Source organism: Pygoscelis adeliae, unplaced genomic scaffold (assembly GCF_000699105.1).
Source record: "Pygoscelis adeliae isolate BGI_AS28 unplaced genomic scaffold, ASM69910v1 Scaffold113, whole genome shotgun sequence".
In the NCBI taxonomy this organism is placed as follows: Eukaryota; Metazoa; Chordata; class Aves; order Sphenisciformes; family Spheniscidae; genus Pygoscelis; species Pygoscelis adeliae.
In genome coordinates this window covers 764,930-779,650 of record NW_008825108.1, presented here as the reverse complement: position 1 = coordinate 779,650, position 14,721 = coordinate 764,930, and the positions used below count along the sequence as shown (strand labels likewise).

General features: G+C 37.8%; 1 protein-coding gene across 1 annotated transcript in view; it reads left to right on the top strand.

Moving 5' to 3' along the window:
- The window catches only part of TMTC2 (transmembrane and tetratricopeptide repeat containing 2), a 160,590-nt gene that overhangs the window by 133,909 nt on the left and 11,960 nt on the right, over positions 1-14,721 (top strand). Inside the window, exon 11 of the mRNA XM_009327653.1 lies at positions 2,894-2,957. Coding sequence (XP_009325928.1) covers positions 2,894-2,957 — 64 coding nt within the window. The remainder of the gene's footprint in view (positions 1-2,893; positions 2,958-14,721) is intronic.

Genomic DNA, 14,721 nt, shown 5'->3' with positions numbered 1-14,721 from the left:
GTATCAACATTCAGTATTTTAAAATAGGAATCTCTTTGAAGAAAACTTCCTTATAGCTGGACTGACATCCATGATTTCACTTTAAAAAAAAAAATCAGCAGTCTGAAGCCTTATGCCAAACAATAGGCAGGTTAAAAATAGCCCTTTCCCATTCACATGTTTATGTATCTAAACCAGTCAGCTTTGGTGTTGTTTGTCTCTTAAAGCAATTTTTTCCAGTGATCAACATAAAGATTCAAAATGAATGCAAGCTGAATATAACTGGGTGTCAAGAGAACCTAAGAGTGATGTGTTGTCAAGCACATTTATGAGGTGTCACTAGCAGTCAGCTGGAACAAAATACCGGGAACTGGTAGGTCTGGAGGCTCAGGTTAAAAGATATGAGAGAATAAAAAGAGGAGACATTTTTGTCCCTTAAAATAAGATTGAATGCTAGGTGTTAATGGGGGAAATCAGATGTGTTTTCAAGGTCAGTTCTCATGAAAAGACTCAGGATAGACATTGAAATATAGCTCGTAACTATGAAAAGGACTCTGTCTTCCAAACTTCTCTTTGCTTCCTTTCCTTCCTTTCTGTTTTATTATCAACATCTTATCTAATGTTTTACTCTAATGTGAATTATGTTTCCTTCAGTAGTGTCCTTCCATTGTTTGACATTGATCCAGAGCCCTTTACTGCTCGGTGGCATAGGGTTACTGCAATTTCCTACCTCTGTGCCTTTTATTTTTCTCAAGGGAAAGCCATTCCAGAGTTTAACATAATGAATTTCTAGTTTAGATTTCCAGTGAAAATGGGAACCAGAATTCTGCCGTATCTTAACTAAAGGAACTGTTGCTGAATGCCCCAGAAATGGAACTGGCATTTTCCTGACCAGATTAGTGTGGTGTGCATTCATTTCTATAAACTGTTTTTAATGGAGAACTATAAATTCAAACTGATTTCAACTTAGGAATTAATGATCCATGTTTCAAGATGTACATGTGGGAGGAAAGCAAGCCATGTATTTCCACTGAGCTAAAAGGGGACAGGATTTTAATTTGTTCCATGTTCACATGCCAACAACACTTTTTGGAGGTGAAGTGTACCGTCTGTATCTGCCTCCTGAGTAAGGCACCTTGTTTATTGTGCAGAATTTTACCACATTCAGAAATGCTTTGTCTCCTGACAGTTCTGTGCAAACAGGAAAAAAAAAGCTCTGTGACATGTTTCATTTTACGTGCCTTGTAGTAAATTCTGAAATTCAGAAGTATGAGATTTTTTTTTTCCCCAGTCTTTTCAAGTGCTACTAATGCCCAGCAGGAGTGATTCAGAAGCATGTTAAATGAGTATTTTTAGACATTCAATCGTTTCTAACCACTGAGTCGACGATACATGTGCAAAGTAATTTAAAACAGTTAACAGGTATAAACCAGGTTCTACTTGGCAAATTGTTAGTCAGGAAGTGGTTTCAGCTTTCACGTGAATTATGTGAGAAACTTCAAAGGGATTATCCTTCCTCCCTTTCTCCTCCCAAGACCAATAACTGTCAAAATGTGTTGATTGGGATTAATTGTCTATCATGTATTATGTGACTAATGTTTAAAATTTGGGTGAATGGAAACATAAAATTAGAACACATTTTGATCACTGAATAACAAAGCATGTAAAAGCTCATGTAATGAACAAGGTAAAATCTCCAGATACAAGTGCTCAGTTGATTGATACTCTTTGAACTAGTAACTGTTCTTGGAAGGAGAAGAAAAAGAAAAAAAAAACAACCAACCAACCCTACTCAGTGTTATCCTTGTTTTCTAATTTTTCCATTTTGTATCAGAGAAATGCATCTGTAATCACATAACAAACACAAATATGCTGAAGATCTCCCATCCTAACTCTTCTATGAAGGGACTTAACTTTTCATAGAAAAAAAAGAAATAACTTTAGCAGAAGATATGTAGCCTGCCTGATAGTCCTGCTTGGTTGTTCTTACATATTTACCATCTATCTGATGACACATATGTGATCAACTGATATTCATTGGGCCAGTAGCCAAAACAAATAGTTGGAGGGAAATTAAGAACGTGAAGACAAACAGGGAAGAGAGGAGTTTGAGAGAAGAGATAAAAAGAGCCTGTTGAGACAAAAATGTGTTTGGATTTCTTTGGCCACATACCGCATTTTCATTTGAAGGTATTAAACTGAAAACTCGGGAGAAGAAATAAAAATTAAACTACTAGGAGAATGTAGATACCATCTATATTAGTAAGGAAAAGAAAAAGAGGTGAGCTAATAGTGCTTCAGGTACCCCGAAACTCATCTTATTCCCCTAGGATATGAGATCTAAGTTTAAATCCCTTCTCAGACTCATGTGAGTAAATGTTGAAATCAGAACTCTCTTTTCTGAATGAAGTCCCTGAGTTGTGGAAATCTGTTTTTGAGAAATCATTGTATTATCTGATTTCTTTTTAATCTTTTTTTCTGGAATGATAGTGTTCTTGGGGAGGCACAAAGAAAGGAACTGCATTATTGTATAATCTACAGCTTCATAGTTTACCGTTAAAATATAGCTAATTACAAAAAATGAGCCAGGTTTTCCTCTGGTGAAGACTGGTACATCTTTGTTTTTGCCTCAGATGAGTGTTTGGCCTTCTGCATTTCTCTCCAGGGTGTACTAATATCATTTCAGAACTAAAGAGAAAATAAGGTAGGCAAAAAGGATTTGTGATAATGGATATTCTGAACTATAAAAAAATCTTTTAGATTGATATATTTTGTGCATTTGTTAAGGTAATATCCTTAAACAGTGGGGAGTAGTTGCAGTATTTTGTTTTTAGCTATGCTTCTTTAGGTATGGTTTCTTTTTTAACCCAAGGAAAATGAGGTGTAATTATATTGTTTTTTTCTGTGCTGATAGACAAGCCAGTCTCAATGAAGAAGCCGAGAAGTATTATGAAATGGCGGCAGGATTAAGACCTAACGTAAGTACCTTCTTAATGATATCCATTACTTAAGCTCATGAACGTGCTACAGTGCTGAACCCTTTGTGCTGAGGAGAAACTTCTTGCTGGAGAATTCGATCTCTCAGCCTATATTATATATGTTCTTTTAATGGTTAATTATTGGATAATTACTATTTGACTGGATAATACCAGTCAGATAAAGCTGTTCATTTGTCAAACCAATCACTATACTTTCAAGTTACCTCAGTGAAGTGTTCTAGCAACGAGTCTTACTTGGCTAACATACTTGGAAAAGATTTCTAGATTTAGATTTATTTATCTACCTTTAAATGTGTTAAGTTTGGAAAGCTCTCCTAATTCCATCTAAGGCATTTTAAATAATACATTTATGCCTTTTCCTCTGTCATGAACTTCTGGCAAACATTGTTGTTCAACAAACTTGAGATTTTACCTCAGAGGTATTCACCTCTGAGGTGGTTGGCAAAGAAATGCTTATTCCTTGAAGCAGAAATCTGTAGGAGTATGTGACAGACCCTTTTTAAAAAGAAAAGCTCATTTCCAAGTTTATTGCATCAGGAACTAAAGAAATAAAGTATTTTCTTTTTACCATTTTTTACTCCATGTTGTATTTCTTTTCAATTACCTTCACATTTTGGGAAAAAAACACTCATGAATATAAATGGGGCAGAATTTATTTTAAATGCCTAATACTTTGTCTATGCAATAAATCAAATCTCGAACACATTCCTGTCATGGAAGTCCACAGTGCCAAATTTGAGGATACAAGTTAGCAATTTCAGTCAAAAAAAAAAGAAAGGAAAAACCCAAGTAAAAAAAAAAAATTAAAAATACAGGCTTAAAATGAAAGCGTTTTCAGACCTAAGAATCAAAACCAACACCAGATAAAACTCAAAACAAGCTAACAAAATGTAATCCAAAAAACCCAAAATAACTTAATTCATATGAAATTATGCACTTTCACACCATCTCTTGAAAAAACCTCTTCAGAATCTTTGTATTTCTTTAATTCATATTTTGTGAGATAACAATTTAGTCTTTGTGATTCCTTATGCTTTCAGATGCCAGACTTTTTGGGTTTTTTTCTGAGTGGATACCTTAATGCTGAAAGAATTCCCTCAGTTGCCTCAAAGTTGGTACAGTTCCTCTTCTCTTTTTTGTGGTTAATTGTACTCTCACAATGTCTCTCAGAAACTCAGAAATATATTTATTCGTATATAACCATATATGAATATGATTATATGTGTGAGGTTTCTCAGAGAGCTTTGGAAGTAACTGAGGGCTTCTAGCTCATGGCAGTGGTACTATAAAAGTTAGGTATTTCTAGGTATTGCTTTACATGTTAAGACCAAAGTATCATTTTTGCAGGATGAGATCATCAGAACAGTTTATTATAGCAACTTTCATAGAATCATTAAGGTTGGAAGAGACCTCCAAGATCATCGAGTCCAACCGTCAACCCAACAACACCATGCCCACTAAACCATGTCCCTAAGCGCCACATCTACCCGTTTTTTAAATACTTCCAGGGATGGTGACTCAACCACTTCCCTGGGCAGCCTGTTCCAATGTTTAACCACTCTTTCAGTAAAGAAATTTTTCCTCAGGTCCAATCTAAACCTCCCCTGGCGCAACTTGAGGCCATTTCCTCTCGTCCTTTCGCCAGTTACTTGGGAGAAGAGACTGACACCCACCTCGCTACAACCTCCTTTCAGGTAGTTGTAGAGAGCAATGAGGTCTCCCCTCAGCCTCCTCTTCTCCAGGCTAAACAACCCCAGCCCCCTCAGCCGCTCCTCATAAGACTTGTTCTCCAGACCCCTCACCAGCCTCGTTGCCCTTCTCTGGACACGTTCCAACATCTCAACATCCTTCTTGTAGTGAGGGGTCCAAAACTGAACACAGTACTCGAGGTGCGGCCTCACCAGTGCCACTTTCTTCTAACTTTGATTAGTTTAAGTTAAAATCTAATAGGTGCTGATGTTCAGCTTTCTCTAAGAGATAATTTTACCTTTATGTTCAAGATGATAAAGTTTAACTTTCTAGCTAAGCATAGTATGCATATGGTTCACGACTTTTTAAAAATATTTTAATGATGCAGAGTGGGAAAGTTGTATCTGTTTTCACTGCCAGCATCAACTGTCTGACAACTGTGCAAGGGCAATCTCTCAAGAATGAAAATAAAAACAAAAGTAGTCATACATATCTTTTTTCTTATTATTAACTGTGCTGGTTTTGCCTGGGATAAAGTTAATTTTCTTCATAGTAGCTAGTATGGGGCTGTGTTTTGGATTTGTGCTGAAAACAGTGTTGATAATACAGGGATTTTTTCGTTACTGCTGAGCAGTGCTTACACAGAGTCAAGGCCTTTTCTGCCTCTCACCCCATCCCACCAGTGAGTAGGCTGGGGGTGCACAAGAAGTTGGGAGGGGACACAGCTGGGACAGCTGACCCCAACTGACCAAAGGGATATTCCGTACCATATGATGTCATGCTCAGCAATATAAGACTGGGGGAAGAAGAAGGAAGGGGGGGGAGATTTGTCTTCCCAAGTAACTGTTACGTGTGATGGAGCCCTGCTTTCCTGGAGATGGCTGAACACCTGCCTGCCGACGGGAAGTAGTGAATGAATTCCTTGTTTTGCTTTGCTTGTGTGCGCGGCTTTTTCTTTACCTATTAAACTGTCTTTATCTCAACCCATGAGTTTTCTCACTTTTACCCTTCCGATTCTCTCCCCCATCCCACTGTGGGGGAGTGAGCGAGTGGCTGTGTGGTGTTTAGCTGCCTGTCGAGTTAAACCACAACATTAACTCTCAAATTTACCATAATAGTTTCAGCGTGGGAGGAAAAGAAGCCACTCAAGGAGGTTTTCTATATAGTAAGCAATATAATGCAGACATGGTAAGACAGAAGCTCCCAATCTTTCCCAAGGAGTATGGAATGCAAATTAGTGAAATCCTGTGTGCTTCATAGCTACATCTGTACTGGTGAATTAAATGTGCCCAGGACTATTCTCTAGTGTTGATCCAACTGGCTTCTCAGAGTGTGCCCAGGTACTGTCTGAGAGATTGCAGTGGCCCAGTCCAGAGCTGTGTAGGAACCATCCTTGCAGCTTCAAAATGCCCACAGTTTAATTTGTTATTTTGGATATAGCCTGTGTATTGTCTCACTGTCTTATGAATATGAAGGATCAGCAAAATTCTGTGAGTCAAGATGCTAAACAAATACCCTTAAGCAAAATATAGTGCTGGAGGATTTTCATTTTATTTTTTTGTATCCATCACTAATAATCTAGAAACATTTCTTTGTAGAAAACTCAAAATACTAGATGTATGAACGTGCTGTAATGTACAGATGCATGCATACATACAGTTCCATATATATACACATACCTATATGTATATTTGTGTGTACCTGTTTAATGTTAGTTGCTAAGAGGTCTGTTCCCAAATTCCCTCTCAGTGAGAATACTGTGGCAGCGCTGAAGTCTCATTCTGTGCAGTGGATCAGCCTTGTTCCTAGAACAATTAAGTGCTAAAAGCATCTGTTTAACAAGAACCTTCTGGTGCTTGAAATTAGTGAATTTTTTGATCAGGATCCCGAATAAACTGGTGCTCTGCTTTTTTTTCAGCATATTTTTTTTTTTCTCCTGTGGCTCCCCAATCACTCCTCCAGTTCCCAATTAGAAGATCCATTTCTCTGTTACCAACTCCTTTTTTATTCACTGTACCAAGACAACTAAATTATCAGTTATACTTTAGAATTAGAGCTGTGCCTAGCTCCTGAGAGATTTTCAGCTAGTGCAGCCTGAAACACAACTCAGATTTCCATTCTCTTGCATCCATTTCTTTACAAATATTACATATTGTGTAATATCTCTAATATCACTACTATAAAATACCATCCTTAGCAGCAATAAGAGATGTTAGTAATACTAGAAACTCAATCTTTTACTGATTGTTAGCAAATTGGTATGCTCATTGAGCTTTCATGACACAATTTTGTTCTCAGCATTCTCGCTTTGTTTTTGTTTTGCATCCCTTTCTTTGGTTTCTCAGCCATTCCTGTTGCTTTTGGAATGAAGCAATGCTTCATACATAGTACTTCCTCACCTGCTTCCTAACGTGTGAGCCCTTAGGATCCAGAAGCTGCTCTGCTGAGCTTTTCTACACCCAAATTGAGTTTAAATGGCCGTCTGAGTTGTGACTTCCAGAGCTACTTATTTGGCTATTTCAATAGCTATTTGGTTTTTTCCAGACAGCAATGTCCACTCTTGCATTTGTCTCCTAAGCAAGCCTTCTTTTATTTCAGTGTCTCAAGATTGGGGCACAACAGTGAGCAATCAATATGCCTTCATGTCTGAGTCACTTTCTCATTCAACTAATCCATTTTTATAAAAGTTGTGACTAAGGAGGCTAAAAACATCCCCATAAAAACAGTATTCAGTTACAGAAGAAATGTAACTTCTCTGAAACATGCAAGCCATTGTTTTTAAGAAAGCAAACGTCATAGAAAGATTTTATTTTTGTAGTATTGGGGGTGATTCATTCATCATTGAACTAATTCTGAGAGGACTGAAAAATACTGAAAATACCATTTATTTTCTCCATGAAAAGCTTTATTACAACGAATAAAGTATTTGCAAAAAAATTATACCCAGCAAAGGAACAACTGAATACAGCACAGATGTGTTAAAATGTATATCCACATCTTGATCGTCGTCTTTGCTTTTGGATGCACCTTCATCCTGCACAATGTAAAAGAATTAAAACACTTTGGTACAATAGCAGCACCAGCTGAAATGCAGCTTGAGTGCAGAGAAAAAACAAATCTGGCTAGTATTATTATTCCAGATTTAGACCTAACTGTTCTCTTAATAATGTTCATGATTGGCCTTACTTGCAGTAGGTGTGTATTTATCCTCTACAAAAGTAATTTCCAGTCAAATTTCAGAAGAGCAGTATTTTCTGTAGAATATAGTGCTGCTGTGGAGATGAGAATCATCTGTGTTAAACTTCATTGAAGAAGCAAGCATTCTCAAGATTATGTCTATTTATTTCCAAATAGGCTTCACAGAGTTGACTTTCCCCTGGAGAGCCAAGGGGGAGAGAGGAATCCAGGAAGCAGTTTGGAGAAGGAACCTACTTTTATTTGCTATGAATAATTTCTTACAGGACTCTCTTTTTCTCCTCAACTATATAGGTAATCTACAGAGATTAGCTTCCCTAGCGCCTGGATCTTTTTGAATACTTTCCAGGAAATGCATTCCCACATTGTGTGTTTACCACGATCAAAACAAAATCATTTTAGAGCCTTCTCAGTGAGAGGCACATATGTGTTTGTTCTAGCAATGTTGGCTTGGATGTATGTTAATCACATTAGTCTAATTTTAACAAATTCAGTTGCGTGAAGAAATGAAAGTGTAAGTTTCTTGGACAGCAAGACATTTGTGCAGTAATTCTTCTGAGTGGGAGTATTGCTGAGGAAAGTCTGTATTCAGAGATAGTTTCTAGGTGCCCTACATCTTGTAATGTTCACAAACGAGGAAATTGTTTTAACAAGTTGTTAGGCACTCTAAAATGTGAGCTTTAAGCTCACTGTTGTGGAAAAATCAGTCATCCAGAAACTCTTTAAATTGGCATTCTTTACAAGAATGTGAGGTATTGTCTTAAGCTTCAGCTTTTATTCAACTTTTAAGACATCATTTGTGTAATAGAACTCCATTTCTAATTTTTTAAGTCTGAACTTGAAACAGCCAATCTTTAAAAATCTGCTCTAGAACCCCCACATATGGCCAATGGCTCTTGAGAAGAAAGGGCACTTTGAAGTATGACCTCAAGAGTATTAAATGAAAGAGAGCTCACCAGAGCCTTAAGACTTTGAGCCACCACCTTGAGCTGATTGGCTTAGAAGCATTCCTCAAGGAGGTGCCATGACCTGCAAGTCACTACCATCCCAACCACATATTAGTGCTGCTTGCAATCTGGAGCTCATGACAGCTTTAAGCCCCATGTCATCGGCACATTGTCAGAAACAGCTGTTTCCACTCTACCACTTCAAAGGGCTTGATTAAATGTCTTACTGTAACAACATACATAAAGACACACACATAGAATGAGGGGGAAAGGAGAATTGTACCTATAAGCAAAATAAATACAATTTCCACTAGATGGTTTAATCATGATGTGGGGGACTAAACCATTTCTTGACTTGAAGGGTTTATGTAATCAGTTAACACAATATCATATTAAAAAGTCGTTTCTACAAGTGCTTCTTTTATTTTTTTTCCCCAATGTTGGAATACAGATTTCATGTCAAAGGCTCTAGGCTTGCAATAAGCTCTACCTTGAGCTGTCTAACAGTTGAAAGAAGAATCCTGGTGATTTCCAGATAATTGACTGTATTTTTATAGCCACCTTATAGATAACATGTTTTCAGTGCCTCCTTATGGGAAGTGTTCCTAATATATGGGTTTTATTCATGGCAAGACCTCTAAAAATGAATATACTTCTGAAGGTACATACATCTTTGAAAAATAAAGTAGATATTGGATTTTGTCTTGAAACATATGTAACCAAGATCTGCTTTATTATCTATTTTTCCTCAGGTGTTTCCGTGCCAAATTTCCCTGTTTGACTTTCTCCTGAATGTCCAGTAATTCTGTCATGTGGCTTTACCAGGCTAGTAGTAATTGTGAGGGAGGTGGCTTTAATGCATTTTGCCAGCTTTGTTAAGGGCATGTCCTGTTATTGCCAGGGAGAATTTTCACAAAACTTTTAAGAGCTCCTGCTATGTGAGTTCTGCTGCTGATGGCAGTAATGGATCGGTTAACAACAATTCTTAAACTGTCTGCAGCTGATCCTCAATTGACAAAAAATTGGCACTGTTCCACGCTTCACTGGATCAAATGTCCTCCTCGCACTGCTCCAGGGATACTGCAGATCCCTCACCAGTGATGAATCTGTTGCTCCTGCAGCTCTTTTGAGCAGATCTACCTAGTCCCTGTTATCCAAACCCAACTGGAGTGTCTTGCCATCATACTCCTCATTTCTGGAGCATAGTACAGATAAAGCTGACGTGGTCCTCTAGAGAAACAGTACATATATGATTTTTACACCATGTATTATTGCCAGTAAAGCATGACACTTTCCAGTTGAGAATCCTTGTTTTAAAATGTTCTTCTGTCTGTTTACTTGTTTATTCAAATTCATGAACACATGGCAATCCTTTATGTATTGCTGCCATGGAATGACCGCAGAGCTGTATTTTTAGGAAGTTAGCATCCAGCAGATTCACCTGTTCAGTTGTCTTCCATTACTTGTGTCTGCCTTTACAGGAAATACAAAAGTGGGCCTTGTGGAGCAGGTGGAGCTTCTGCTGATTGCCTGCCTGCCCTCCAAGCTGCTCCCAGCTCCTCCTGCCCTGTGTCAGGGCTCCACACCTTCCCACTACTAGCACCAGCTGCTGCTAAGCCTCGCATTGTTTAAGGCTTCCTCTCAAGTGTGCCAAACTTTCCACCTCAATGATATGAATGGCTGTGGATTCCTTCCAGCCCAGCAGCACTCTTGGCCTCCTGCAAATGTCTCCTTTCTTTTCTCCTGGTGAAGGTGTGAGGAATAAGAAAACTTCCCAGGATCCAGGTCTTCCTCTCTTGCTGTTCTGTTGGTTCCTAAAGACTGAACCAATTGTTATAGGGCATGCAGGACTTTTAGGGACTAAAAAGGGTAATGTGGCTTCCTAATGAGAAGATAGACGTGACTGATGTGAACTGTATTTCCAGATGGCATACTTTTAATAGTTTGACTTCAGACAGGTGCAGGGGTGGGAGGCTTAAGCATGGATCAGCTCCACTGGGAGAGGAGATAGTGGAACACCCTGAGAGAAAAGAGGACGCCACTCTCTGATCTCAAAAGTATGAGAGAGCACTTTCTTGGTTACTGTAAATTGGGTAGACTTTCCCAGTTGACAGGCAATAAAAGACTGGCTCTGAGATTTGATATCAGAATAGCTGTGACATTTTTCAGCCTGTCTAGCAGAAGGCTGACCTAGCCTAAAGGTTGTGCAGAATGGAGAAATTCAAGACAATTAATATTAACTGAATGCAAGCTGCCCTTCATTTCAGGTAGAAAGGCTCTTCAGTGTTTGCAAAGAAATAGCAACACTTCTCCACGCAAAGAGTTTACCCATGCATGAACTCTCTCTGCCCCTCTTGAGCTGGAAAGCTTTTTAAATCTAATTTGGGCCCCCAGCTCAATTTTCTTTTGTTGTTGCTGTTGTTGCTTCACCCCTTCCAGGTCCTTATACTCAGTTCAATCTTCTTGTCTGGTGCTAAGTGCAAGGCAGATATGTTATCTCTGTCCAGCTATTTGGTGAAAACTGTGTTTATTCTTTTGAACAAAAAGTTATCTTTCTATATTGGCAATTATATTTGTTCGTGGTCCTCCTAAATATTTTAAAGACACATTTAGTTTTTTTGTCGTGCACGATTAGCTTCAAGACAGGCTTGTGTACAGGCTGTTGTTCTGAATTTTAAAGTATTCCTACTTCAGTAGAGATTAGTGCCTCCCACCTTAAAAAAACCAACAGACAAAGCAAACAAAAAAGCCCATATAGCGTTTCCTATCCCTATGATCTCCATCAGGGGACAAAGAAAGAACACAGGCTATTGGAATGGGGATATTTACCTGTAATACTGAAGCACAATATCAGGATGAGTTGTATAATTTGAAAACCATTTTACTCAGCTGTGGAAAACACTGAATTTCCTTTGGGAAATACATGAGAATATTTTATAGCCTTACCCCAGAAAACTCTACGTGTGTTTTCTCATGCATTGTAGCAGCTCTGTGAAAGCAAAGATTGAACATGCTTTTGGGTGATTATGGAATACTTAAATCTGGTTCTCAATATTGTGATCCATCTTCATGTAAGATGCATGGGAGAAAGCTGGAAATCATGTCATTACAGTTCTCAGCTTCATTTTGTGAGAGTTAGATTATGGGGAGTTCATTTGTACTCTTTTCTTCTGATTATACAAGCAGTTAAATATGCAAATATCTGAGAGAGATTGGCTTACTCAGTGCAATTTGTGAGCTTTGGAATTGAATTAAAATACCTTTAAGTTGCTGTTTATTTCCCATCTAGAATAATTTGTTGTACATTGATACCCTAATCAATACATAAGTATTTTGTCTGTGCAAGTTCTAAATGACTGTAATGAAAATGCATTTGAGTTTCTTCTGCTTACATAGATATCGCATTGCAGTAACGCCATTGACTTGTTTAGAGTTGCTTCTGTTTCTTCTGCACGTGAGAGGTAAATTGGGCTCTGTAGTTCCTGATTTCTTCAAGTAAAATTATGCAAGCAGCTATGAACTCTTCCTAACATAAAGTTTTTAAAAGAGTAAGCTGCATACCCAGAAACACTCTGCAAAGTAAGCCAGAAACTCATTGTCATGGTAATTTAGAGTGCTTTTTGTTTCATTTTTAGCTATGAAAATGTTTAAAAATTTCCCATAAATATTAATCCTTCTACAGTCTAATTATTGGCATAGTGTATTTTCTGAGTCATTAATCTTTGTGAACTGTAAAATGTATAGACATGCTTTTCTTTAATGGAGGGAACAAATGTTGGAAGTAAGCAACTATATACTAACTCTGGAGAAACTGGCTGCTCATGGCTTGGATGGGCATACTCTTCGCTGGGTAAAAAACTGTCTGGATGGCTGAGCCCAAAGAGTTCTGGTGAATGGAGTTAAATCCAGTTGGCAGCCGGTCACGAGCGGTGTTCCCCAGGGCTCAGTACTGGAACCAGTTCTTGTTCAATATCCTTATCAATGACCTGGACAAGGGGATCGAGTGCACCCTCAGTAAGTTTGCAGATGACACCAAGTTGGATGGGAGTGTTGATCTGTTTGAGGGTAGGAAGGTACAGAGGAATCCGGGCAGGCTGGATCGATGGGCCAAGGCCAATTGTATGAGGTTCAACAAGGCCAAGTGCTGGGTCCTGCACTTGGGTCACAACATGCAGCGCTACAGGCTTGGGGAAGAGAAGAAAGGGCAGATAACACAAGGAAAATGATGGTAATAAAGACTCATATTCCCATGTAATGTAAGAGTTATTTATTCTCTTGGCTGAATCTTTACAGTTTGGTGAAATTTTCTGAGGTCAATATTACTCTGAGTATTACAGCGTCTGGAAATCTCCAACTATATTCTTCCTGAGCACTTAGTGCTGCTAAATCCCACCTTCCTTACCCAAACCAGACTTTCACTGGACTTAGTAGTCAACTGCTGGGACTGCAGTTTTTTAAAAGAAGTTAATTTTCTGCATTATTTATTACACAGTAGTACAATTTTAAGGCTATGAGAAACAAAAAAATATTTTTGAGTTAATGTAATAAACATCAACACTTTGTACAGTGGTCAATATTAAAAGAAAAATTCAGCCAGCAATATTTCTCCCATTCTAAGGTGTTGGTCTATCATAGAATGAGAATTCAACTTAGAAAGAGAGGTTGGCCAATTTCTAAACATGAGTAATTCTTAGTTTTATTTACACTTTCCCACAGAATCAGTTAGATTTTTAATGAACAACATGTTGAATATCAAACTGTGCAAGAGTCACCATCCCTGGAAGTATTTAAAAGGCGTTTAGATGTGGTGCTTAGGGACATGGTTTAGTGGTGGACTTGGCAGTGCTAGGTTAACGGTTGGACTCAATGATCTTAAGGGACTTTTCCAACCTAAACGATCCGATGTTTCTATGATTCTAATTCCTCTTTTCTAATTTAATTAACCTTGAGATCTTCATTAAATAATCAATTACTCTTACCAAGAACTTCTGATTGAAACAGTAATTTTATGCTTAATATGTAATTTGAGAGAAAGAAACTCTCTCATAATTCATGCGCTATTCGCTTAGGACATAGGTCATATAAAGTTTTCAGTATGTCTGATGGCAATCCCTTTTGCTGCGTGGAGCTGCTAATAGTCTTTTCTTCACAAAAAATACCCCAGAGTATTTTTTTTTTATGCACCCATTTTCCATTGTAGTCTCTGTTGCCCACAGTGTTCAAAATGTTTATGTGACTAAATCTCCAAAAAGTATAAGACCATGTTTTCACAAAAATCGTGCATGTTTATTATTAGTACATTGATGTTTCCTAAGAAGTTAATCACCCAAGTATTAATGTACAGGTTCTGTTTTCCCTCCAGGCACCTATGTAAATACAGAACACTGTTCTTCCAATCCCATTGGATGATTGTAATTCTCAATGGATAGGTCATAAATTCTCCAAAGAGAAGAAAATCTCATCACAAATAATACTTGAGCTACTTTATTGTCAAGACCTTGATTCAGAAATTTTGTAGGACTGCCCCTTAGTTAACTTGAACAGAAATCTTAGTGTTCTCACATTTCTTTTTCCATTTTTTACATGTATTTTCATTGTGCAAATCTGAAGTCTTTATCGGGTGTATAGATATGTTCAGACCACCATCAAAATTATTTGAAGAAAAAAGGATGTGATGTCAACTAGGCCTGTCTCTTGGAGTGCAGATTTTATTTCATCTAGCGTTTTTCATCCACATCTTAGTAGACAGATAACTTTTTTTTTCTATGATTACTTTTCAGTATGAAAATAACTGTGCAACAGTTGTGCTTGTACTCAATTATGATGTTCATTTACTGAATAATTCAAAAAATAGGTTTGCAAAACTAATTAATAGGAAGTCACAGCCTAGATTTGTACTATTGATTTAAATA